At 43.9% G+C, this 27,031-nt stretch overlaps 1 protein-coding gene across 1 annotated transcript; it reads right to left on the bottom strand.

Moving 5' to 3' along the window:
* Positions 1-21,361: 21,361 nt before the first annotated feature.
* On the bottom strand, positions 21,362-22,395 carry LOC136537257 (uncharacterized). Its single transcript, XM_066529294.1, has 3 exons — positions 22,106-22,395; positions 21,499-22,039; positions 21,362-21,403 (listed from the first exon to the last, which is right to left on the bottom strand). The coding sequence occupies exons 1-3, from the start codon at positions 22,393-22,395 to the stop codon at positions 21,362-21,364; spliced, it is 873 nt and encodes a 290-aa protein (XP_066385391.1).
* Between the last annotated feature and the right edge of the window lie 4,636 nt (positions 22,396-27,031).

A 27,031-nucleotide genomic window follows, 5' to 3' on the forward strand; every position in this document is an offset into this window, starting at 1 on the left:
GAATCCAACCCAGCCTACGTGAGGTACTAACCAACTATCTTTGTCTGACCACACCTATTTTATCGTCGTTAGCCAAACATTCTTTAGCCCTTTTAGTTTCTAGAACAATGCAATTACACAGTATTATATGAAATGTAACCACGGACTCATGTTTCGTATGAATGTTTCAAGTGCCGAACATCGAGTTATACTTTATGTCATACACATATGCACATAATTTAGATGCTTACAAAATGTTTAAGCAAAACATTACATTGTAACACCGGGGTGTTACATTTAGGACCCCAAAGTGATGGATGATGTTGAGGGAGAACAACACGGCTTACTCAGACTTGATCACAGAGATTGGTCGAGCCTTTGTCCACTTTGTAAACTTGTATATGGTGACAAGCAAGTGCATATAGCCCCTAGGCACCCTCTTGAGAGGTCCAACCAGATCGAGCCCCCAGACCATGAACGACCACATGATGGGGATCGTTTGGAGTGCTTGGGCTAGTAGGTGGGTCTGCTGAGCATAGTATTGACACCCTTCGTAGGTGCACACGATATGTTCAGTGTTGGCTACCGCGGTTGGCCAGTAGAAGCCTTGTTGGAATGCATTTCCAACTAGGGTTCTAGGCATGGCATGGTGACCACAGACCCCATCATGGATGTTGCTCAGCAACCACTTCCCTTGTTCGATGGGGATGTTGCACTGTAGGATCTCGGTGTGGCTTTGCTTGTAGAGCTCGCCCTCAATAAGGACAAAGGACTTAGCACAACATGCTAGCCATTGAGCCTCCATTTTGTCCATTGATAGCGCCTCATAGAGGAGGTAGTCAAGGTAAGGCATCCTCTAGTTGGCTAGAGGGTCAGGCTCCATCGCTGGATCCTCATCAAGCTCCATAACTTCGTGGTCGGATGGAGCCGATGGCTGGTTAGCCCCTGAGCCCAAGGTAGGTGGCTAATCACCAACTTGTCTTGGCTCCTCGTAGCAGACTGAGGGTTGTACTAATCGCTGGCGAAGACGCCCGTTGGCACCGGCTCTTGGTCGAACGCCGTTTTCACCAGCGCATCAGCCGCCTCATTGAGACGCCTCAGGATATGATTGAGCTCAAGACCATCAAACTTGTCCTCTAGCTAGCGGACCTCTTGGTAATATGCAACCATCTTGGCATTGTGGTAGCTTGATTTCTTCATGACTTGGTTGATGACTAGCTAGGAGTCACCCTAAACATCGAGCCATCGGATACCTAGCTCGACGGCGATGCATAGGCTATTGATGAGTGCCTCATACTCATCCACATTATTAGAGGAGGGGAAATGGATGTGAACCATTTACCTCATGCATACCCCAAGGGGCAAAACAAAGACTAGCCCCACACTGGTACTTTCTTCATCAGTGATCCATCGATATACATTGTCCAGTACTCTTGGTCGATACCTACTAGGGGCATTTAGACCTCGGTCCACTCTCCAAAAAAATCAACTAGCACTTGGGACTTGATGGCCATCCAAGGGGCATATGAAATGCCTTGACCCATCAGCTCAAGTGCCCACTTCACGATTCTTCCTGTGGCATCCCGGTTTTGAGCGACCTCGCCAAGAGGGAAGGATGTCACGACCGTCACCGAATGCGAGTCGAAGTAGTGATGTAACTTCCTCTTGGTGATGAGGATGGTGTACAAGAGTTTTTGGATTTGGGGGTAGTGAGTCTTAGAATCAGACAAGACCTCACTAATGAAGTGCACAATACGCTACACTTTGAGGCGTGTCCCTCTTCTTCTCACTCCACCACTAGGGCAGCGCGAACAACTTGCATGGTGGCTGGTTCCCCATCAGTTGGAGGGACTAGGATCGAGGCCTTCGTCAGAAGCTGCTTGACCATGTCAAGTGCCTCCTAGGCCTCGGGCATCCATTCAAAATGGTCAGCCTTCTTTAGGAGCCGATAGAGGGGGAGACCTCATTCGCCGAGGCATGAGATAAAGCTGCTGAGCGAGGTGAGGTACCTTGTAACTCGCTATACCCCTTTATGTTTTAAATTGGGCCCATCCTCATGATGGTCGAGATCTTCTCTGGGTTGTCTTCTATGCCATGCTCGGAGAAGATAAAACCCAGCAGCATACCCCTTGGGACCCTAAAAACACACTTCTTAGGATTGAGCTTAATGTTGTTTGCTTGGAGTTTCACAAAGGTCTGCTCTAGGTCAGCTATGACCTAGTTAGCCCATTTGGACTTGACCATGATGTCATCCATGTAGGCCTCAACGGTTCACCTAATGAGGTCCCTAAAACATTTGAGCATACAATGCTGGTATGTAGCCCCCACGTTTTTTAGACCGAATGGCATCGTGACATAGCAGAACGATCCAAATAGGGTGATGAAAGATGTTGCAAGATAGTTAGACTCTTTCATCATGATTTGATGGTATCTAGAGTATGCATCAAGGAAGCAAAGGGTTTCGCACCCCAAGGTTGAGTCGACTACTTGGTCTATGCGTGGCAAAGGAAATGGATCCTTTGGAGACGCTTTGTTGAGACCCATGTAGTCAACATACATTCTCCATTTCCCACTCTTTTTTCATACCAGAATGGGATTGGCTAACCACTTAGGGTGGTATACTTCCTTGATGAACCCAGTTGCTAAAAGCTTCGCAATCTCCTCACTGATGGCCCTACTCTTCTCCTCATCGAAGTGACGCAGGCACTGCTTCACCGATGTGGAGCCTGGCCTGATCTTCAAGGCATACTCAGCAACTTCTCTCGGAATGCTTGGCATGTTTGAGGGTTTCCACGCAAAGATGTCTCTATTGGCATGGAGGAAGTCGACGAGCGCGCTTTCCTATTCGGAGGAAAACTTGATGCCAATGCGCACCACTTTGCCCTTAGGGCCATTGGGGTCTTTGAGGACCTCCTTGGCACCCTCTATAGGCTCAAAAGACTTGGCCGACCACTTGGGGTCAGGTGCTTCTTCAGTGACCTCCTTCTAGATGGCCACAAGCTCCTTGGAGGCGATGATTGCCATGGTGTGTTAGCGGCACAGGACCTCACACTCGTAGGCATGCTGAAAGGAGGTGCCGATGGTGATGACCTCGCACGGTCCTGGCATTTTCAGCTTCAGATAGGCATAGTTGGGGACGACCATGAACTTCATGTAGCATGGATGTCCTAGGATGGCATGGTAGCTTCTATGGAACCCGATCACCTCGAAGGTAAGGGTCTTTGTCCTATAATTGGTTGGATCCCCAAAGGTGATGAGCAGATCGATCTACCCAAGTGGGATGGCCTGCTTTCTAGACACGATGCCATGGAAAGGCACTCTAGTCGATTGGATGCATGATCGGTCGATGCCCATGACGTTGAGTATTTTGGCGTACATGATGTTGAGGCCGCTGCCTCTATCCATCAGTACCTTGGTGAGCCACTTTGTGCCGATGATCGGGTCGACCACGAGCAGATATCTCCCCAGTGGTGGGATGCTTAGTCTGATCAAAGGTTATGGTGTACTCCAACCATCGGAGGAAGGTAGGCACGGATGGCTCGGCCGTATAGACCTTACGGCGTGTGAGCTTCTAGCGACACTTGGAGTCATAGGCCGCTGACCCTCCAAAAATCATGAGGCAGTCATCCAACATTAGAAAACCATTGTCCTTCCCCTCGGCGTCATCCATGGATGGCTTGGGGTCCTTCCTATGCTCCCCTTATTGGAGCCTCTAGATAAGAACCGCTTTATGAGACTGTAGTCCTTGTATAGATGCTTGATAACAAAAGCATGGTTCGGACATAGTCCTTCGAGTAGTTTCTCAAAGTGGTCTAGGGTGCCCTCGGTGGGCTTTTCGACCACCCTTGTAGTCGGTGGTGGCCACAAGCGAGCCCTCGTGTCACTGCTTGTTCTTCTTCTTGGTGGGATAGTTGGAGGCGCCTTCGCCGGCGTCCTCGTCCCACTTTGCCTTGCCCTTGAGGTGGTCGAAGATCGCTCCGACTGCCTCCTCACCCGAGGCATGGCTGGTGGTGATGTTGAGTACCTCCTTGGTGGTTCATGGGCCCTTATGTCCTAGCTTGTGAACTAAGGACTCGTAGGTGGTCCCAGATAGGAAGGCTCCTATGACGTTGGCGTCGGCAAAGTTTGGCAGCTCGTTGCACTATCGGGACAAGCACTGGCAGTTTTTGAGATCCCATGGGTTCCTAGGACACATGTATGTGCCCTAGAAGTTTCCCACGAAGATCTCTTTCAAGTCCACCCAACTTTAGATTCTATTAGGCAGAAGGTGTTCCAACCACATTCATGTCAAATTGGCCACGAACAATGGAAGGTTGTGGATATAAAATGAAATCATCATTATCCGCTCCACCGGCTTGGCAAGCAAGATGATAATCCATGAGCCACAGTCTGGGGTTCATTTCCCTAGTGTATTTCAAGATGTTGGTCGATGGTCGGTACTATGGTGGAAAGGTGGCGTTGAGGATGTGTTGGCCAAAGGCCTGAGGTCCCTACAAGTTGGGGCTCAGGCTTTGGTCCTCATCGCTGTCATAGCGTCTGCCATGATGAGGGTGGTAGCCATGGCTGGCCCCCTCCCTCGCATCGTCGTGGGCATGCCTGTGGGCATCGAGGGTGTCACACACATCATGGTTGCGGCCAGGACACTCGTGCACCTAGACCATGGTGTGCGGCCTACCACCTCACTATGCCTAGTGGACTGACATGTCCATGTTGGGTCACTTTGAGGGCACGCGCTGGCTGGCATCGAGCTTGTGTCATCGGGACAATGAGCTCTCAGCCTATTGCACTACTGCATGCTTGAGTAGCGTGCGAATCTCATGATGGGCTCGATGATCCTCGAGCATCATGGGCCCTAGAAGCCCCCAGAGCAAGGCCACTGCAACAGCGATGTTCTGGCTTGCCTAGTGAAGTGTGGGAGGGCTTCATCATCCTCGATGATCCTTTAGTTCATGTCACGAGCCATGGCACGCGCACGCCCATCATCTACATGGCGCTTGATCTCTTACTTGAGCTCCGTGCGTTCCTACTCGAGCTAGAGTCTTGCGTCCTTGAGCTCTTGGTGCCGGGCCTTTAGCTACTCCACTCGTAGGCGAGATGGGGCCCCTGCATCCCTCTTGACCTTGTCGTTGAGGTCATTTGTTGTGGTAGCCTCCCCCTTGTGGATGCTTTCGACGTGTCACTCGAGGGTACCTGCCATGAAACATTCACAAGAAGGGTGATGGCTCCCTCCACTGGAGTTAGAGTCGGAGGGCATGGAAAGGCTCTGCGACATATTCAGTCATCCCCATGAACTCATCGTTCATGAGGGATGGAGGCATGCATTATGCCACATGGTGTCTAATAGTCTCTATGGGCTGCAGAGACCGGATGGGAGCACTGACGGGCGCTCCGTATGAGGTATTCTAGGGAGAGCGACTCTCCTCCGACAAGCTGCATCATAACATTGGCGAATGAGAAGGTGAGGTAGCACAAGTCCTCCCGGGATAGTCGTGGTCCCAGGAAAGTGCCAGCTAGTGCTCTAGCCTTTCGTAATCAAAGCCGAGGAGTTGGTCACTCCCAGAGGTGTGGGCCTCTGGTGTGTGCAGCTACAGCTCCTCAAGCGCCTCAGCAATTGCGTCAAGGCTAGTGAAGTGGAGAGGTTGGACAACGGTGGGAGCCTACACCAACCCTCCCTCCATCGTGATGAATAAGTCTAGGTTCCTAAAGTGCACGTGCGTGCCTGGGACCTATCTAACACCGTGAATAGCCATCCGAGGCCTAGTGTGGATGTTGAGACGTGCAAAAAGGCCCCTACCCTACGCGCCAACTATCGATGTTTTGAGTTACCACCGATGAGTAAATTTCTAGTATTGCGTATCTGGCTCAGATGGTGTGCTTAGAGGACATGAGGTTTATATTGGTTCAAGCAAAAAGTCCCTACATCTAGTTCGTCGCTGCTACTCGTGTTATTAGTACTAAAAGTTTGTAGTAGGGGTTATAAATGAGCGAGAGGGGGAAAGGATCCTAAGTCTCTAGTGAAAGAAGTGAGTGGGTGCTGAGAGCTTGATCGCTACTCGACAATGCATTCATGTCATGCTCTTGTGCGGATCTGTATTGGATCTTGATGGGTCGATCGGTTCAGGATCCCATTCATGGGGCACCCTGCTTTCCCTTTTATAGGCCAAGGGAAAGCACGGGTTATAGCGGGAGAAAAGGAGAAGAATGAGAGAGAGGAAGGCCTCTACGATCATCGAGTCCTTCTCCTTCATGTGGGTCCTGCTGACCCAATAGATGTCAATAGGGATGGCTCCACGTTGCAGTCCTATCCGTCACTAGCACCATGCGTAGGCATCGTCCGCTGGTCATGGCGCTCCACTCTGTCCTAGCGGACGTCATCGTGAACTAACACGCATGTCAGTGTTCATACGAGGGTTAGGCAGAACAACACCGGTACGCCCAATGCTGTTCTTGATGTGAATCCTCAGGTATGGCCCATTGTGGCCGTAGGTTAAATTGGGGCATGCCGGTCTCTTTCTTGGTGTCAGAGGTTTGACCCAGGCCCATACGCTTGGACCTAGAGTGGTTGGCGGTGGTATGGGTCCCCGTCGGGCGAGATGGAGCCCGCACCCAAAGGGTCTGGTGAGGCGGAGCCAATGTTTTCCTAAACGGTAAACAGTCTTTACACGGTCGCCCTTCATTTAGTGTTTAGGCTGTTTACACGGTGTTTAAACGAAGTTAAACGATCTAAACAATTTTATACTTTTTTAAAAAAATACATATAATTATATATGTGCATGTAAAAAATCAAGTATTCTAGCATTTATACATATTTATCCGAGTAAAAATCAATTATTTTGGTATGTATATATTTATGCATGTGAAAAGAACCAAATATAGATATTTATGCATGTAACATATCAAGTGTATACATTTGTAAATATAATAAACTTAAGTATACAAATTTATCCATACAAAACTAAACTAGATTTACCTCGTGTTCGCCTAAACAACCATTTAAACAGCTGTTTAGCTCATTTAATATTGTTTATCTCCGTTCCATTTAGACTATTTTCCCTATTTTTTACCGTTTAAACGATCAACCGTTTAATTTCCGTTTACCCCCTAAACAAAATAGTTTACCACCGTTTACCATTTAGTGACCGTTTAATCGGCCATTTAGGCGAACACTGGGTGGAGCCCACGGTCTTAGGGTCGGGCGAGGCAGAGCACAAACCCAAGGGTCGGGTGAGGCAGAGCCTGTGTCCTTAGGGTCGAACAAGGCAGAGATAGCGGCCTCATGGTAGGGCGAGGTGGAGATCGCGGCCTCGGGGTCAGGCGAGGTGGAGATCATGGCCTCAGGGTTAGGTGAGGTGGAGATCATGGACTTAGGGTCGGGTGAGGCAAAGATCATGGCCTCAGGGTCGGGCGAGGCAGAGCCTGTCCTTGGAGGTCGAGCGAGGCGGAGCAAAAACACCTGGGGGTTGGTTGGAGCTATAGGCGCGCTCTTGACTACTCGATTGAATCAATGTTTATGACCATTAGCTCCTCCTCTTTGGGTACCCTAGTATGGGTCCCCAACAAGTCCTCTAACTGTTTCTTCATCTTAGCCAACTCTTTTGGAGCCATGCGGTAAGGACGCTATGAAATAGGAGCAGTACCAGGTTCTAACTTAATGGAAAACTCTACATCGCTATCCGATGGTAACCCAGGTAGATCTTCAGGGAAGACATCCAAAAACTCATCAACCACAGGAATAGAAACAAGATCAAGAGAAGCTTCAGCATAATCAATAACTAGTTAGGTTGGAACTGAGGACATAAGGAGAGACATTCTATCCTTAGAAAAAGGAAGCCTTAACTCAACAACTTTATGCTTAAGGTTCAGGACTACCCCATAATTTCTCAACCAGTTCATTCCTAGAATTACATCTATGCCTTCCTAGGCAGCACCATGAACTGGAGGCGATTAGAGTGAGTGGCTAGCACTAATCTGACTGTGTCCGTCCAAGTTTTAACGCACAACTATCCACCTAGGGCTCTAATTCTATAGGCAATAGGAATAACCATAGTAGATATATTGTGCCTTTATGCAAACCCCATACTCATAAATGAATGTTATGCACCTAAATCAAATAACACATATGCTAGGTGAAAATCAATGGTAAACATACCAGCCATCACAGGCTCACCCTATAGAATCTCCTCAGCCTCAGTGAGGTTAACCTCTCCAGAGCAGCTCGCGGGCACCTTCTTTCAATGATAGTCCACTTGACTAGATGAGAGTTGACTAAAGGCTAAGAAGACTGAGTAGGGTGATTCTGGGGGCAATCCTGAGCATAGTGGCCTTCCTTGCCACACTTGAAACAAGCACCTGGCTTGATCCCTTGCCCTAGGCAAAGCAAGACCTATTGTCCCTGAGGCTGCTGCACCTGCTAGGTAGGTGCATGGTACAGAGTAGGCAGTGCCTGGTGGGTCTGCTAAGCCTGATGGGATGGATGTCCACCTAGAGAGTGATAGGACACCCTCCTCACAACCTGTACCTTCTAAGACTATGGGTAACTAGAGGATCTAGAGATCATCCTCTTGCGCTTCCACTCAGCCTGAGAGTCACATTGAAGTCTCTCCATAGCAATGGCAGCATTAATCAATGCACCAAAGATACAAGAGAGACCACGATTGAAATGGTCTATCTTTTTCTCATCGGTGTCCATATGAGTTCTAGCATACTGTGCAAGATGGTTGAACTTGCTCACATACTCCATCACAATCATATTTCCTTGTTTTAGATCTAGAAACTCAGATAGCTTCCTGTTTAGCAAACTAGCAAGAATATAGTGTTGACAGAAGGCAGTGGTAAACTCCCACCAAGTCACATGGTGGTCCATAGGCTACATGGCATTGAAACTGTCCAACCAAGCACTGGTAGATCCCAGAAGCTGCTGTGTGGCAAAGCGCACCTTCTGCTCGTCAGTCACATTAAGTAGCTAAAACTTCTGCTCCAGAATACGAAGCCAATGCTCCACATCTAGAGGCTCTGTAGTTGGCATGAATGTGGGCAGGTGTGTCCCCAAGAAGTCTTGATAGGAATAGGGCCTATCGAGACCACAGGCACCACCCCTGTTCCTACCATTGCCATAGGGGCCTCCATGGGTGAAGCCACCAATAACATGTGCCAGCATCTCCAAGGCACGGGCTAATTCACAATGAGCAGCCAACATCTCGGCCATCACCTCCACATGGGTCATCGGTGGTGGTGGCGGAGGAGGACCAAGGAGTGGGGCCTCGTGGCTCTCCCCGTTGGCACGTCGTTATCATCGCCACGACCATTTTTGTCTTGATCTTCACCAAGACCACAGCACGTCCCAGCATTGGTACTCTTGTGACCAGACCTTAGGTTCATCTATAAACAAATAGGAACCCACCATTAGAGACAAGGCCTCCATATTTAGAAACAAAAAGGCTAGAGAGATGATAAGGCCCGAGGAGTTATTGCACGCTAAAACTTTTCATTAAGAGTTAAAGTATCTCTTTTCATTTATTATCCTATCAATTTACTACCCAAAAAATACACGTGTGGGGGAGTTGAGCTTAAGCAAGATTCTTTCTTCATGATGCATGCATCGACCTATTCGTTCACTCAAGTCAGAATATAGCGGCATTCGCATAAAATTTTGGCACAACGCTCACTCACTTCTCAGATGCTAAACGATTCTTTCGCAGCGTAAGTTAGTGTATCTATAGAAATTGATTAGATAAAACCAGTGCCACTATCCTAAATAGACCATATTGCTAGGGTTTATACTTATTTATGTAATTTACCGTATCCTATTTTTCACAAAGCTTTTGTTGGTCAAATTTTAAGTTTTTGAAAGAGTTCTTAAACTCATATACTCATTATTAGCTCTGATACCACCTGTGGTAGAACCGCCTGAGATAACACACTTTCAGAGGTGCTTGTCTTCCTCTAGACACTAAGCACCTCAAAAGTGAGCTAAAACACGTAGTTCCGTCGAGCACACCCCTAGAGAGAACTCGAAACAATCCACGTTTTACATCCAGAATCCAATAATGAGTACGAGCTTACAATACTTAGTCCATTTCATACAACATAGAGTCTTGGAAATTATTTGTTACAATGCTAGAGGTCAGAGTGCGATAACTAAATAGTGGAATATAATAATCATCTAGCGGAAATGATACACGGATCCATCTTTGCTCACCAGAAGAATCCTCCACACATGAGCTAACTCCTCAAGTTGCACCTGTAATAGGGTAAAATAAACCCTGAGTACATAATATACTCGCAAGACTTACCTGACTAGTGGGAATATTTTTCAACTCAAGGATATGATGGGCAATATGGTTTGTTATTTTCTTTTGTTTGCGGAAAGCATTACTAATAGTGCATCCTTAAGGTCAAGTTTTACTAGCAGTCATGATTACTTTATTAGCTAACCTTTCTAGGTAAGCACCTGTTCTACCTTCAAGCAAGGGTTGAGCAAACAGAACCATTTTACCATCTTTCATATTCTAGTTCTTACTATGGTGCTAGACCATAGCTAAGTCATACCGTCTCACAGAAATAACGATTTATGAACCAATGTATCCTAGCTAGGTACCCCAAAACACATGCCTCGCTTGTACCCTAGGCACAAACGAGACCAATCCATTTCACTCCTATTGAGGGGTCTAGGTCCTCGTTCAAACATGGACTCCAAGCCCCCACACTTGAGGCCCAGTCTTAGTGTGGTGCTTAGACCTCCACCTTTCCCCGCCTCTAATCAGTCGGTCCAAAAAAGGGCCGAAACCCACAACAAGAGCGCAACAAGCCTTCCCGCTCAAGATAATAAGTCTGTGACCTGACTACCATCCGTAACAATGAATGGTCCTCAATCAACATGGATAGGGAAAACAGTGTAACCAAGCTAAGCCCCGTTGGCCATGGGACACAACTTGTTACACCCACCAATATCCCATTCCTTATCCCTTCCTGATCATCATTTTCTTTCCACCATTTTATCAGGAGAATAATAATAGTATTCCCTACTTGTGAGTAATGACAGGTTACCCACACTATCAATAGCCTAAGCATAGCAGGTACTTGAACCTGCACTAGTAAGACTCTTAGGATATATATATATATGCATGTGGTTTCCATAAAACTCCTACAACATAAATGTACAACACACACACACACACACACACACACATATATATATATATATATACACACGGTGAATATGAAAATAGAGGTTATGCAGCGAGGCTTGCCTTGGGCAGGCGCGGTGTCAGCTGAGTCAGTCAGTGGCAGCTCCGGGACCTCCTTCTACACGAGAATCTCCTCCTCGTACTCCTCGACGATTTCCTCGAACCTGTGCTCACCAGTGGTCATGATTTCCGCAGACTCGTTCTCTATATAAATGCGATGATGATGCAATGATTTAGTATTTGGAGAATTATGTATTTGGCACTAAAACAAATCAGTCTTCCGTATTTGACACTAAAAATTTGAACTTTTTTATTTGGCACCAAGTTGAAATTTTCTTCCCTAGATAGCACTGTCGTCCATTTGGGCTAGTAACTGCGTCAAGTGGCTGGTAAAATGACATGAATGCCCTTCTTTGTAACAGAAATACATGATACCAAATAGAAAAATAATAGATGAACATGTTGTCAAATAAGAAAATTATAAATATCACAAATATATTGTGAACTAAAACATGGGATTTTGATAGTCGAAGTATGCAAATAAATAAATAATAAATTTCAAATTCTAAGGCAAGAGCAGGTCCCGCTGGGGTAGGCTTAGCATGGGGAGGGATTTGCCCTGTCTAGTTAGCTTGGTTAGAAATTGTTTGATGCAGTTTAGCAGCTCGCTTATCTCAGTTTGGTTAGTCCTATATTCTTGTCAGATCGCAAGACATGAAGACAACAACAAACAGATATTTCTCCACAAATGCTTAGAATAGTATAGGTTTGAGCATCTGGTGTCACAGCTAGCCAATCATCTAGAGTTCTTCACAATTGAACATCAGAAGTATACAAGTACTCATATTTCTCGCTCAATCACCGAAACTATAAATTAGTCCCTTTGTCCCTAAATGTTTGTTGTCACAATTTGTGTGTCGATAACTTTGACTCGATTTATAAAAAAATACATATAATATGTATATATCCAAATATATTTATTAAAAAACTAAATTTAAATATCTATCCAATGATACTAATTATGTACGTATCATCAACGATCTATTTTGAGTTTGGGTCTCCATATGGGTGATTCATTAGAGACAGTCTCATAGCAACTTGTCGGAGCAGATCGAGAGAGGCACTGCCTCTGTCGGTGGGAGACGCGCGCCACCGGTGGCCATGGAGGTGCCGCCAACACCAGCTCACATGGGGGGGGGGGATGGTAGTCTATCCACATATGAACCTCAAGCGGTTCATCTGCCATCACGTGCTCCCCAGGATCTGATTAGAAAGCACACCTCTAGGGAATCAAACATCGAAATCACACACATTAAAACATATAAATATAAACCATTATAAGAAAAAAACATAGAAACATGGAATCAAGCATACAACTAGCAGCCATCCTTGTAGTCAGTAGCCTAGAGGCAGCCATCGAGGCACACGCTTGGGCTCCGCCAGCCTATGACCATGTCATCCAGGGTCTGCTCTCGTTAGGAGACGATGGGCTATTCAAATCAGAGGAACCATGCTTGAGGGGGAAGGTGACTCCCAGATCGCACGGAGTCGCATCGATAAGGAAGATGCGCTGACGGAGCCATAGAGATGAGCTCGATTCGAAGGCAGAGGGCGACGAGGAGGCCATAGGCCACGGCGTGGATGCGAGCAGGGCCGGTGCCAACGTCGAAGCTACTGCTGCCCTTGACGCAGAGCATCATTGCCGATGGGGGAAGGGGCAACCACTATTGCTGCTTGTGGTGGGGGAAGGGGTCGTCGCCGCCGCTGGTGGTGGTGGGGTAAGGGGCCGCCACGGCCGATGTTGGTGGTGGGGGAAGAGGCCACCACCATCGGGGGGAAGAGGCTACGCAGGCACTGCTGGTGGTGGGGAAAGAGGCTCGTGCTCCCCTGTCACCATTGGATCTACAAGAGGAGGGGCCTACCATGGCCAGTTAGGGAGGTGAGGTGAGAAGGATGCGCCAAGATCCACCACCACATACCATCAAGGAAGGGGATGGCAGAGTCGCCGCAAGCTGCTCTTCTATGCGCCGTCGTCGAAGCTTCCTCACCGGATGCAGGGGAGATAGCCGCTGGACACCATCGACATGTTGTTGGCTAGCTGGAGGGGCCACACCACCTCTGCCATGCCATGGGCTAGCCAGAGCATCGGCCCCACCACCGCGATCGTGCCACGGCCTGGCTCCGCTAGGTGAGGTCGCCCCACCAAAGGGCATGCATAGCTGGTGCTGGGCACCACCGGCCACAACATCCTCTGCTCCATCATCCTCTCCTCCTCCTTCCATCAATCTAGGGTTTGATGTTTTTTTAGGAAGAAGGTCATGGACTCATGGGATATAGGAGAGCTCAGCCGCTCGAGCCAGGGAGAAATTGGATGCATGAGTAACAGAAGGTATGTTGGTCACACTAAAAAACTGACATGGTCAAAATAGTCAACTAACGGATGAATGGATGAAATGAACGGTAGTGCCATATAGGGAAGGAAATTTTAACTTGGTGCTAGATAAGAAAGTTTAAAATTTTAAGTGCCAAATACGAAAGACTGATTTGTTTTAGTGCCAAATACATAATTCTCTCTTTAGTATTTAGGCAACAACAATTCTTAAAATAAGAACACATATGCTATACTAACATGCTAGCTCTAATGACTAAGATACTAAGATAACCATCATCTCTATCAAAGATGTCAAGCTCATCCTAACAAGTGCTAAATTTCATAAATAAATATTATTCTCTTATTCTTATTAAGGTTTAATATACCAAAGCAAAGGACATTTAGTTACCCTAATTAATAGTCTAACTTGGGGCTACAAAATTATAGTAAGCACATAATAATACCATGAAGCTACTATAAAAATTTTAGGATTAATGCTAGCACCATTCTACCACTAAAATTCCTATAATTATTAATCTAAATAATACTAAGAATCTCAAATATTTTAATAGTCCTTAGCAACAACATAGATATGTATGAACTAACTATGCTAACAGATAGACAATAATTTTAGGAACCTAACAAAATTAGTTTCACAATTGTTGGACACCTATACAGATTTATTTTAATTATACAAATCTAACTCAAAAATTGAAATGGAAAGCTATTACTGATTCCAAAGAAAAACAAAAAGGTGGATTCAACCACGCGGCCCACCTACGCGCGGGCCACACGCGAGACGGACCACGACAGGGGAGCCCGTGCGTGTTGGCGCTTTTGCAAGATGACCCTCAGACTTCTCTCAAACTACACCTAAACCCTAACACTATTCCTCCCTCTCTCTGATGAATTCATTTAACCCCCTAGGTTTTTCCTAATTTCCCCGCACACACCCCTGGGCAACCCTATGCACGGCAGCGCAACAAGCGGTGGCACTGGGTGGCCTAGAGGCTCACGTAGGCCCACCTACCGGGTCGACCTTCACCTACAACCCTAGCACCTACACTAAGTGGTGGTGCGGGGCAGCAGGACTCGCTAGAGCAGGCGACAACAGCATGCGGTCGTCCATGACGGCGGCGTGGCCGTTCCAGCTAGCTAAGACTAATAACTAATCAATGAGATAATGCACGAGCACCAAGAGCTTACTACAGACTCGACTGGCATAGTGGTTGAAGTAGAGGGGAACTGGTGATGGCTGGCCCCGTGCGACCGAGTAGTGTGGTGGCGCACTACAGCGGACATGGCCGCATCAGCGGCATCAGGGTAGCGGTAGCGGTTCGACTGATGAGCACAGGGCGAAGAGGGAGTCAAAGCAAAGCTAATGGTGCAGCTAGACCAGCCTCAGGTGGTTAGATGGATGAGCTATCATTGACTTTGGCCAAACACAGCCTTAATGGCCCGGTGGTGAGGGAAGTGCCAAATTGGAGCTTGGCTAGGCTCGATTAATGGTTCGTGGGGTCAGCGGCTAGGCGGCTTAATGACAGAGCCAGAGACGTGATGAATCGGGCAATGATGACTTCTCCCTGCTTGTTTTAATGGTGTGGCTTAGTCCACCATGATAGTAGAGAAGAGAGAGGGGAGGGGGTAGGTCAAAGCTTAGCTTGTCCTCGCCTTGGCGGGGCATGACTGGCCACTATCAAGTTGGCACACGTGCAAGCGTTACAAGCCATCACGACCAAAGGGAACATGCACGCGCCCATCATCAGAGATACCTTGAGATACACATGGTCGCCAACCTCAAACTGTGAAGGCCTTCTTCTCTTGTCTGCATAAGTTTTCTGACGGTTCTGAGCTTCTTTCAAATGACTCTGAATAACACTGACTTGCTCCCTGGCTTCTTTTGATAAAATCAGGCCCAAAATAACCATAGTCTCCCACTTCAACCTAGTTAAGTGGTGTTGTACATTTCTTGCCATATAAAGCCTCTAAAGGTGCCGTTCGAAGGCTTTCTTGATAACTATTGTTATAAGAAAACTCAGCAAAAGACAACCACTCATCCTACTTTTCTAAAAAACAAATGACACAAGCTCTCAACATATCCTCAAGTACTTGGTTGACTCTTTCTGTCTGACTATCAATTTGCGAATGATAAGCTGAACTTCTGAGAAGGTGAGTACCAAGACACTTCTAGAGTTGCTCCCAGAAGCGAGAGACAAAAACTAACCCTTGATCAGAAATAATGGTAAGAGGAACCCCATGCAAGGTTACAATCTGATCAAAATATAACTTGTCATACTTTTTAGCTAAATACCTTGTATCCACCAAGTGCAAATGAGCAGACATGGTGAGATGATCCACAATGACCCAAATGGAGTCATACCCCTTTGCTATGCGGGGCAAACCTACAACAAAATCCATGAAAATATCCTCCCATTTCCAAACAGGGATAGGCAAGGGCTATAGGAAACCCCATGTATGTAGATGGTCTACCTTAACCCTTTTACAAATGCCACACTCTGAGATGTACTTGGCAATGTCCTACTTCATATTTGGCTTCATTCTCATTTAGTGAGAAAAATGCTCCTCTAGCAGCAGCGTCCAAATGATCACGAGCCATATGGGTTAGCCCATGATAGAAGTTCTAGATCATGAGCTAGTCTTCCATCCCATGGTGTGGACAACCAAGATGTATTCTTGTAGGTGTTCCCATGCCTCGAGAAATCGACTCATCTGCAAGTTGTTGAAAACTACAGATTTTATTGCAAAGAGAATTAGTCTTACCCATTGGGAAGAACTTGACAAGGAATGCGTTGGAACACTTTTCCCAAGTGTTCACACCTTCACAGTTGGAGTAGAACCATTTGAAAGGTCCTAAATGGCTAGGGGGTGAATAGCCTATAAAAATTTCTACAAATACACTAGAGCAAGTGGTTAGTATACTAAATGGCAAAATATAATTTTGCTTTAGCTCTACAAGGGTTGCAAGCCACCTATCTAATAATTCTAGTTGCTATGATCACTAGACACAAACAAAGGCTATGTCACTACTCACTAAGAGCTCTCAACAAGTCTACACTAAAGAGCTCCACTAGGTGATACTAAACTAGCAAGAAAACAAGCTCTCAAAACTAGTTACACTAAAGAGCTTGTTACAACTACTTTACAAGTAGGTAAAGGAATGAGTAGGTGATTATACCGCCACATTGAGGAATGAACCAATCACAAGATGTAGACAATCCAATCACCGGGAGAATACCAATGGCAAGAGACAAGCGATTTTTCCCCTGAGGTTCACATGATTGTCGGCACGCTAGTCCCTGTTGTGTTGACCAACACTTGGTGGTTCGGTGGCTAAGAGGTGTTGCACAAACCTTGTCCACACAATTGGACACTGCAAGTTACTACTAGCATACACCACACAAGCATGGATATGGAATTTTAAAACTTGTGACATGCAAGCAAATATATTTAAATGCAACATACAAGTTTATGAGCTTGCTCCCCCTACTTGTGTGCTCAAATTTTAATTGATCCCTTACAATGTCATTTTATTTGTTTACTCCCCTTATCTTTACTATCTTTGTGAATTTCTCTCCCCCTTTGTCAACAATTAGCACAAAAGATGAGCTCAAATTTTAGATAGGTTGGGGTGAAACCATATAAAGTGAGGATCATTTTTCTAATTTGGTTCAATCTAGATCATTTGCAAAAGATATTTAACTCGGTTTGATCTAAGGGCAAGCTTCTTCACACCTCCAAATAAGGGTTATCATGCACCATGTTGAGTTAAATACTTATAGCTCATTTTCTAGATTAAACACTAGGTTCACAAGCCCATAAACATGTCATATGCTACCACTAGATCATTTCAAGCATACAAGCAATAGTGGTATCATACAAGCATTAAATTCATTTAATTTTCATGAATGAGCTTAAGACATATGAGGAATGACTAGATGCACTAAACAAGTTCTTAACAATGGATGAATAACATGTTAATCAACTTTACCTCGCTTTGCTCGAAGGAGAGGCATGTCATATATGGGGGTGCATCAACACATATTAGAGAAGTCAAGTATGTTCAATTCATTCCTTAGCTTGCAAAATCTCTTCTCATCAAGTGACTTAGTGAAGATATCGGCAAGTTGATCATCGGTGCCTACACTGTCAATGCATATGTTCTCTTTTTGTTGGTGATCTCTTATGAAATGGTGGCAGAAATCAATGTGCTTTGTTTTTGTATGTTGAACTAGATTGTTAGTGAGCTTGATAGCACTCTCATTGTCACTTAGCAATGGCACTTGTTTGAATTTGATTCCAAAATCACTCAAAGTTGCCTTTATCCAAAGTAATTGAGCACAACAACTACCAGCCGAAATGTACTCGGCTTCGGTGATTGAAAGAGATACACTATTTTGCTTCTTTGATGACCAAGACACAAGTGATCTTCCCAATAATTGACATGCGCCCGATGTGCTCTTTTTCTCAACTTTGCATCCCGCATAATCGGAGTTTGAATATCCAATCAACTCAAATCTTGCTCCTTTGGGATACCACAATCTAATATTTTATGTATGCTTCAAGTACTTCAAAATTCTTTTGGTTGACTTTAAATGACTTTTTCTTAGTGAGGCTTGAAATCTAGCACACACATATACACTAAACATCATATCCGGCCTTGATGTGGTCACATAGAGTAGGCATCCAATTATAGACCAATATAATTTTTGATCCACCATATTGACACTAGCATCACTATCCAAGTTTCTATTTATCCCCATTGGTGTACTAATTGACTTTACATCATTCATTCCAAATTTCTTGAGCATGTCTTTGATGTACTTACCTTGACTAACAAATATACTATTCTTCAATTGCTTGATTTGAAGACCAAGGAAGTAACTAAGCTCTCCAATCATAGACATCTCAAACTCATTAGCCATCATCTTTCCAAACTCTTCACAAAAATCTTGATTGGTTGATCCAAATATGATGTCATCAACATAGATTTACAACACAAACAAGTCATTGCCTATCTTCTTGGTGAAGAGAGTGGTGTCAACCTTACCCATCTTGAACCCTTTAGAGAGCAAGAAATCTCTTAATCTCTCATACCATACTCTAGGTGCTTGCTTCAAACCATACAATGCCTTTCTTAGCTTATAAACATGGTTGGGCTTCTTCTTATCTTCAAAATCAGGAGGTTGCTCAACATATACTTCTTCATTGATGTAGCCATTGAAAAATACACTCTTCACATCCATTTGATATAGCTTGATGTTATGGGCACAAGCATAAGCTAACAAGATCCTAATTGCTTCCAATCTTGCAACTGAGGCATATGTTCACAAGATCCTAATTGCATCCAATCTTGCAACTGAGGCATATGTTTCTCCAAAGTCAAGACCTTCAACTTAAGTATAACCTTGAACCACTAATCTTGCTTTGTTCCTTACAATTATCCCATCTTGATCTTGCTTGTTTCGAAAGACCCATCTAGTTCTAATCACATTGTGTCCCTTAGGCCTCTCTACCAACTCCCATATTTAATTTCTTGTGAAGTTGTTTAGTTCTTCATGCATAGCATTAACCCAATCAACATCCAATAAAGCTTCATCTATCTTTTTTGATTCAATGGATGACACAAATGAGAAATGTTCACAGAATGATGCCAATCTTGATCTTATTTGTACACCTCTTGAGATATCACAATGATAGAATCCAAAGGATCATCTCTTGCAACATTGGTTGGCTGGAGCACTAGCACTTGATTGCTAGCATTTGATTGATCACTTGGTTGAGATGATGAACTAGCCACTTGTTGTTGATCTTGCACTTTGTCATCACAAGCACTTGCTTGATCATGATCATGAGAACCACTAGCTTGCATATTTAAGTTAGAGAGCACTTGATTCTTGTTATCTTTAACATCGATCACCTCTCTAGGCCTTATATCACCAATGTCCATGCTCTTCATTGCATTGACCAATTGAGTGCCTCTCACATCATCTAGATTCTCATCTTCCTCTTGGGAACCTTTGGTTTCATCAAATTCCACATCATGAACCTCCTCAAGAGTACCACTAGCCAAATTCCAAACTCTATAAGCTTTGCTAGTAGTGGAGTAACCAAACAAGAAACATTCATCATATTTCTTCTTAAACTTGCTCAATCTTGTGCCTTTCTTTAATATGTAACATTTGCAACCAAAAACCTAAAAGTATGCAATATTGGGCTTTCTTCCATTCAAGAGCTCGTATGGTGTTTTTCCATCATGGGGTGACAATAGAGTCGGTTGCTATAGTAGCAAGACATGTTGATTGCTTCAGCCCAAAATAAATGACTTACATTGTACTCACTCAACATTGATCTTGCCATATCAATCAAAGTTCTATTCTTCCTCTCAACTAGGCCATTTGATTGAGGAGTGTACTTGGTCAAGAATTGATGCCTAATCCCAAACTCATCACATAAATCATCAACTCTTGTGTTCTTGAATTTACTTCCATTGTCACTTCTCACTTTCTTGATAGTTGTTTCAAACTCATTATGAATTCTCTTTATGAATATCTTGAAGGTTGCAAACACATCACTCTTGTCAATAAGAAAGAACACCCATGTATATCTAGTGAAATCATCCATAATCACAAATCGATATTTGTTTCCACCAATACTAGTGTACGTGGTTGGTCTAAATAAATCTATGTGCAACAATTCAAATGTCTTAGATGTACTCATCATGCTCTTCTTAGGATGTGTGTTGCCAACTTGCTTTTTGGCTTGACATGCACTACATAGCTTATCCTTCTCAAATGTGACATCTTTCAAGCCTCTAACTAGATCATGCTTAATCAACTTGTTTAATTATTTCATTACAACATGACCAAGCCTTCTATGCCATAACCAACTCATGCTAGACTTAGTGAGCAAACATGTTAACAATTGAGCTTCACTAGCATTGAAATCAACCAAGTATAGATTCTCATATCTAAATCCTTTGAATATCAAGTTAGAGCCATCTACACTTATGATCTCTGCATCATCCACACCAAATATACACTTGAAACCAAGATCACATAATTGAGCTACCGATAATAGGTTGAAGTTCAAGATCTCTACTAGTAGCACATTGGAAATGCTCAACTCATTGGATATTGCAATCTTACCAAAACCTTTGACCTTGCCTTTGTCATTATCACCAAATGTTATACTATCAATACCATTGCTCTCATTCTCATTGATTGAATTGAACATTCTTGAATCACCGGTCATGTGTTGTGTGCACCCACTATCAAGCACTCAATGCCTTCCTTCGGCTTTATATTTTACCTACAAAAGAAGATCAATTTTTTAGATACCCAAACTTGCTTGGGTCCTTGAAGGTTGATCACTAAGGTCTTTGGTACCCAAATGGCCATTCTTCTTTGGGCCTACAACTAGTGTACCAATGAACTTAACCTATACACCATTCACACCCTTAGTAAGCATGTAACAAGAATCAAAACAAATTGAGGATACATTAGCATTATTCTTGTTCTTATTCTTTATGCATGATTGCTCTAAGTGCCCTACTTGCTTGCATCTATTGTAAAACCAAACATTGCTCTTCACAAAGTGAGCTCTAGGAGTAGCAAAGGCCGCCTTATCTTTCTTGGGGTTATAGCCTAATCCTTCTTTGTTAAGGGAGAACCTTTGGCTACCTAAGCACTTTAGCAAGCGGGCCTCACCGCCATAGGCCTTGGCTAGGGCGTGAGTGAGCTCATCCACCTCTCTCTTGAGAGTCTCATTCTCAACCATTAACGAGGCATCACAAGTGAAACCATCACTAGTAGTAGAGGTAGGAGTGGTAGCGGTGGTGGATGATGAGCTACAAGAAAGGTTAGTGGGAACAACAACAATAGGTTCATAAAATGATTCTTCACTAATGTCACATGTTACACCCACATCACACGATACTATAACCCTTTCCTTATCTTGTTCAAGAAGCAAGGAGTAAGCCTTTTCAAGCTTGGTGTGAGCTTTTCCAAGCTTCTCATGGTCTTCCACTAGCCTCTCATGAGTAGCATTGAGCTCATCAAAGGATTGCTCAAGAGCACTAAGCTTCTTTTGTAATTCTTTGCACTTCTTACTTTTCTTGTTAATTATTGAGCCGGCTTGTTCTAGCATGTTCATTAGTTGTTCATTTGAGAATTCATCATCATCACTATCATTTTCACTTTCACTATCATCATTTTCACTCTCATCATATTTTACCTTGGAGCCCTTGGCCATGAAGCATGATGAAGTGTCAAATAGTGAAGGCTTGTTGTTGATAGCAATGCTTGCTAGAGTCTTGGATGCCTTGTCATCATCACTTGAATCATCATCAGTGGAGGCATCATTATCCCATGTGACAACATAGGATCCACCCTTCTTCTTCTTCTTGAAGGTCATCTTCTTCTCCTTCTCCTTCTTTTCTTTCTTTTCTTTCTTGTTCTTCTTCTTCTCATTGTCCTCATTGTCACTATTGTATGGACAATCCACCACAATGTGATCGAGACTCTTTCACCTATAGCACAATCTTGCATACTCCTTGTTCTTGAAGTGATCTCTTCTCTTTCTTGAACCATAGCCCTTCTTCTTCATCATTTTGCTAAATTTGCGCATAAAGAGAGCTAGTGCTTCATCATCACTATCATCATTAGAGCATTCTTCATCACTTGATTCTTCCTTTTTAGTCTTGTCCTTGCTCTTGTTCTTGGAGGATGAAGTGCCAGCCTTGAATGTCACACTCTTCTTCTTCTTGTCTTCCTCCTTCACAATCTCTTCACCATCACTATTGTATTGGTCCTTGGTCATCACATCACCAAAGCACCTCATTTAGAGTGACATCCTTCAATCCACCTCTAAAGATGATAGTTCTCAATGTCTTGAATCTCTTTCGCAAACACATCAAGAACTTGCGAGAGAAGTCCTCATCCATCACCTTCTCACCCAAATTCTTAAGATCATTGATGGTGACTTATAGCTTATAGAACATCTCTGAAATGGACTCATCATCCTTCATCTTAAAGTTTGATAGCTTGTCTTTGAGCATGTAGAGCTTCGCACTTTTTACCGTGGAAGTGCCCTCATATGTTTCTTCTAGTCTCACCCAAACTTCACTTGCCTTCTCAAGATCTTTGATTTGCTCAAACACATTTGAGTCAATGCCATTGTATATTGTGTTGAGTGCCATAGTATTGCATTGCTTGTTGATCTTGTCATTATCGGTGAGATTGGTGGGGTCAATGATCACAAACTCATTCTCTACCACATCCCACACCTTGTCATTGATTGAACCAAGGTACATCTTCATATTTCTCTTCTAATAGTCAAAAGATGTGCCATTAAAGAACGGTGGTTTACCCCCAACATGGTTGAATAGAATTTGAGCCATATTTTGCACCAAAGGTTGTTAAGCCTTGAAACAAATGGTGACCATAGCTCTGATACCACTTGAAAGGTCCTAAATGGCTAGAGGGGGGATGAATAGCCTATAAAAATTTCTACAAATATAGTAGAGCAAGTGGTTAGTATACTAAATGGTGAAATGCAATTTTGCTCTAGCTCTACAAGGGTTGCAAGCCACCTATCCAACAATTCTAGTTGTTATGATCACTAGACACAAATAAAGGCTATGTCACTACTCACTAAGAGCTCTCAACAAGTCTACACTAAAGAGCTCCACTAGGTGATACTAAACTAGCAAGCAAACAAGCTCTCAAAACTAGTTACACTAAAGAGCTTGTTACAACTACTTTGCAAGTAGGTAAAGGAATGAGTAGGTGATTATACCGCCGCGTTGAGGAATGAACCAATCACAAGATGTAGACAATCCAATCATCGGGAGAATACCAATGGCAAGAGACAAGCGATTTTTCTCCTGAGGTTCACGTGCTTGCCGACACGCTAGTCCCCGTTGTGTTGACCAACACTTGGTGGTTTGGTGGCTAAGAGGTGTTGCACGAACCTCATCCACACAATTGGACACTGCAAGAACCTATCCACAAGTGAGGCAGCTCAATGACACGAGCAATTTACTAGAGTTGCCTTTGACGCTCCACCAGGGAAGGCACAAGACCCCTCAAATAATTGATCAAGGCTAGAGACAATCACCAACTCCACTCAACGATCCTTCAATCACTGGGCCATCTAGGGGTCAACAAACACCAAGAGTAACAAGCTCACAACCAGCCCAAAATCACCCAACTAGTGCCACAAGATGATGCAACTCAATGCAATACACTAGAGGCTCTCCAATCTCACCCAAGATGATGAAATCAAGTGAACAAGTGTTAACACTGGATTTTGGTCGACTTTGGAAGATGACAGGTGGACCCGCGTGCGGGATGAAGGACATTCGGCAAACAAAACGAGCGGTCGGCTAAATGCTTGTGCGGTCGGTTACTTCGGAAGGTGGTGACTCCATTTGGGAAAGCAGAAGATGGCAGGCAAAGCCGATTGAAAAGATGAAAGTTGTAATAATGAAGGACTCTGAGAGTTTAGGGCAAGAAGTCGTAGTTTCCAAGTTTGTTTAAGAGTTCCTTTGTAAATCATAGTCTTTTAGGACTCATGTTTTGTCTAGGGTATAAATATTGACCCTCGACCATTGTAATAGGTGTTCATAACCAAATCAATACAACCGGCCCCGTGCCAACCTTCGAGTCCTTTTGTCATGTCGTCGAGTTCTTCGAGAGGAGTCATCGATCCGTCGACCTCCGTAAGTTCCGACAACCTTGTTATCATGTTTAGTATCATGCGGTGGATTTAGACGTGATGCAAGTAGTCTTGTTTGTTTTCAATGATCGTGCGGCGGATCTTTGCTTGACAATCAAGAAGTCTTTGCTTATGCTTTGTTTATGAGTAGATATCGTGCGGCAGGTGTTTGCTCAATATGCTTAGTGAAAGCAAGATAGTTATCGGCTCTATTAGATACGGCAAAATCTAAATAGATTCATTAAGTTATCCTATGTTGCATATTTTAAATATTTTATATATTTATAACACACTTCTGCCCAATCTAGATTGATATTGTTCGGCCCTCTCTTATGGTTTTATTCGTGCTTCAATGATCATTACTTTCATATCACCTTTGAAAATAGATAACACGCTCATAATGGCTGAACTATTTTAATCTAGATTGTCACATGTCGTGGGTACATGCATGTTAATTACGTTTAAGCTTTGACGAAACTAGGTGTCATGCGGCAGATGCAGGTTTTAGATTAGTTTAATCGTGTTTATTTGCATGTTCTTTCTTCATGGACCCCAACTCGGCTGGACTGCTGAGCTTGGTTATGCATTAACTCATAATTAATTTCACTTGTTCAAACATGTCTTCTCATGCACATGCATTCGGCAATCGGATCCTTACATGTATTCATCTTACAATTAGCCGAATGGTTTATAAACTTATTGGCAGACAGCTTCCTATAGCTGTATGTCGTTGTAAGTGGCTTCAGGGCCGTATATATGGAACTGTCTGGTCTCACCCGACATGTTCCGGTTTGGCATTTAACTGTTTTATCCCTTGTTAGTTTTCAGGTCAAACTGACTAGCACGTTTCCGGATCACGAAACACCAGGGCATCCGATTGAAGCCACGCTTTCCGGCTTGCTGTGTGTGAGGCACAGTGCGTCACATTTTGTGTCAACACACTTTTTGGCACACTCGGTGGGACCACCTGTTAGTTCAAGATGGCGTCTGAGATCAACAATGATCATGTTCTGGATGTGACCATGGCAGAATTTCCAGATAATTACAGGGATTTAGTGCTACAAGCATGTGAGCAATACCAACGGAAGTGTTTGATGTCTTTTTCCAAAAATAAGAGCAACAAAGTGTTTCAAAAGCAGTCAATGCCCAGGGTTCTTCTTCCACATCAAACTAATTACACTAAAGAGGAGGATGCTCAGAAGATGGTAGCCCTGGTTTATAAAGCTATGGGAGAAACCATGACAAACCATCACACAACTTTTCTGAATACCTTTCGGGCAATCATGATCAGTACTTTTGGTCCAATGGTTGATAAATACTTTGAAGAAAATGTTGGCCCACTCAGTGGACCGACACTTTTCAATGTTCCAAAGCATCAAGAGAAGCCTGTTGGAAAAGAAATAGCATCGACTTCAAATATAGGTGGATTGACTCACACTGAAAAGCAATCACATCCTACCTATGGCCAGGTAACATTTGGTACCACAGGAGAAGTGCCACCTTTAGCTTATAGAGTTTCTCCAGCATCAAACAGATTGCAAAAGAATATGTATGGAGATGGGTATCAAGAATTTACTGATTACAATGCTATCAATGCTATGCCAAATCCAGGGTATAGGAGTGCTTTAGGATTGCCTTCTGGAGTGCAAGTATAAGGAAATCAGGATTCAGGCATTGATGTTTTGATGCACAGGATGGCTGATATGATGCAGAATCAGTTCGGCTTGAAGCCAAAAAATCAATCCTATTCATACAAGTCTCCTTATCCAGAGTGGTACAACAGAGTGGCATTACCTCCAAGGGTGAAGCCTCCAACAGATTTGACCAAGTTTTCTGGTCAAGATGATACTAGTACCATAGAGCACGTCAGTCGATACTTAATGCAGCTTGGAGAAGCTGCTTCAGATGAAGCTTGGAGGATTCGATATTTTCCTTTGTCTCTTACAGGGCCAGCTTTCACGTGGTTCACGTCTTTACCAGCTCATTCCATTGTTACGTGGGCAGAGCTAGAGCAGAAGTTTCATTCATATTTCTACACGGGTACTAATGAGAAGAAGTTGGTCGATCTCATGAGTCTGAGGATGAGAACAAATGAGACACCATTGGAATATCTTCGCAGATTTAGGGAGACCAAGAATATGTGTTATTCTCTGAATTTACCAGATGATCAACTACCTGGAATAGCTATAGCAGGAATGTTGCCGAATATCAGGGAGAAGTTGTTCGGCATGGAGTTTGATGATCTTGGCCAACTTGCATAGCGTTTAGTAGCTATGAGTAATCAGGCCCAAGGATTCAGGAGAGATAATCACTTTCAGAAGAACAATGCCACTAATGAGGTGTATCAAGGTTTTCTGGAGGAAGCGACTGAGTATATTGATGAAGATGAGATAGCTGTAGCTGAGTTGAATTGGGCAAAGGAGCCTACTCAAATTAGTCAACGCTGGTTGAAACAACAAAAGGGAACCTATGATTTTGATGTTACTAAGGCAGACAGGCTTTTTGCATTATTGATGAAGGAAGGACGCATCAAGCTGCCAGAAGGACATCCCATGCTACGTCCTGAAGGAGTGAAAGACAAAAAGTATTATGGCTTCCATAATACTAATTCTCACTCTATCAATGATTGCCAAGTGTTCAGAATACGAATCCAAAAAGCTATCCAAGAGGGACATTTGAAGTTTGATGGCAAAATGAAAATTGATGATCAGCCTTTTTCGCAAAATATGATTTCTTTCTCTGTGAATATGGTCTCTGC

Source organism: Miscanthus floridulus, chromosome 2, assembly GCF_019320115.1.
Source record: "Miscanthus floridulus cultivar M001 chromosome 2, ASM1932011v1, whole genome shotgun sequence".
In the NCBI taxonomy this organism is placed as follows: domain Eukaryota; kingdom Viridiplantae; phylum Streptophyta; class Magnoliopsida; order Poales; family Poaceae; genus Miscanthus; species Miscanthus floridulus.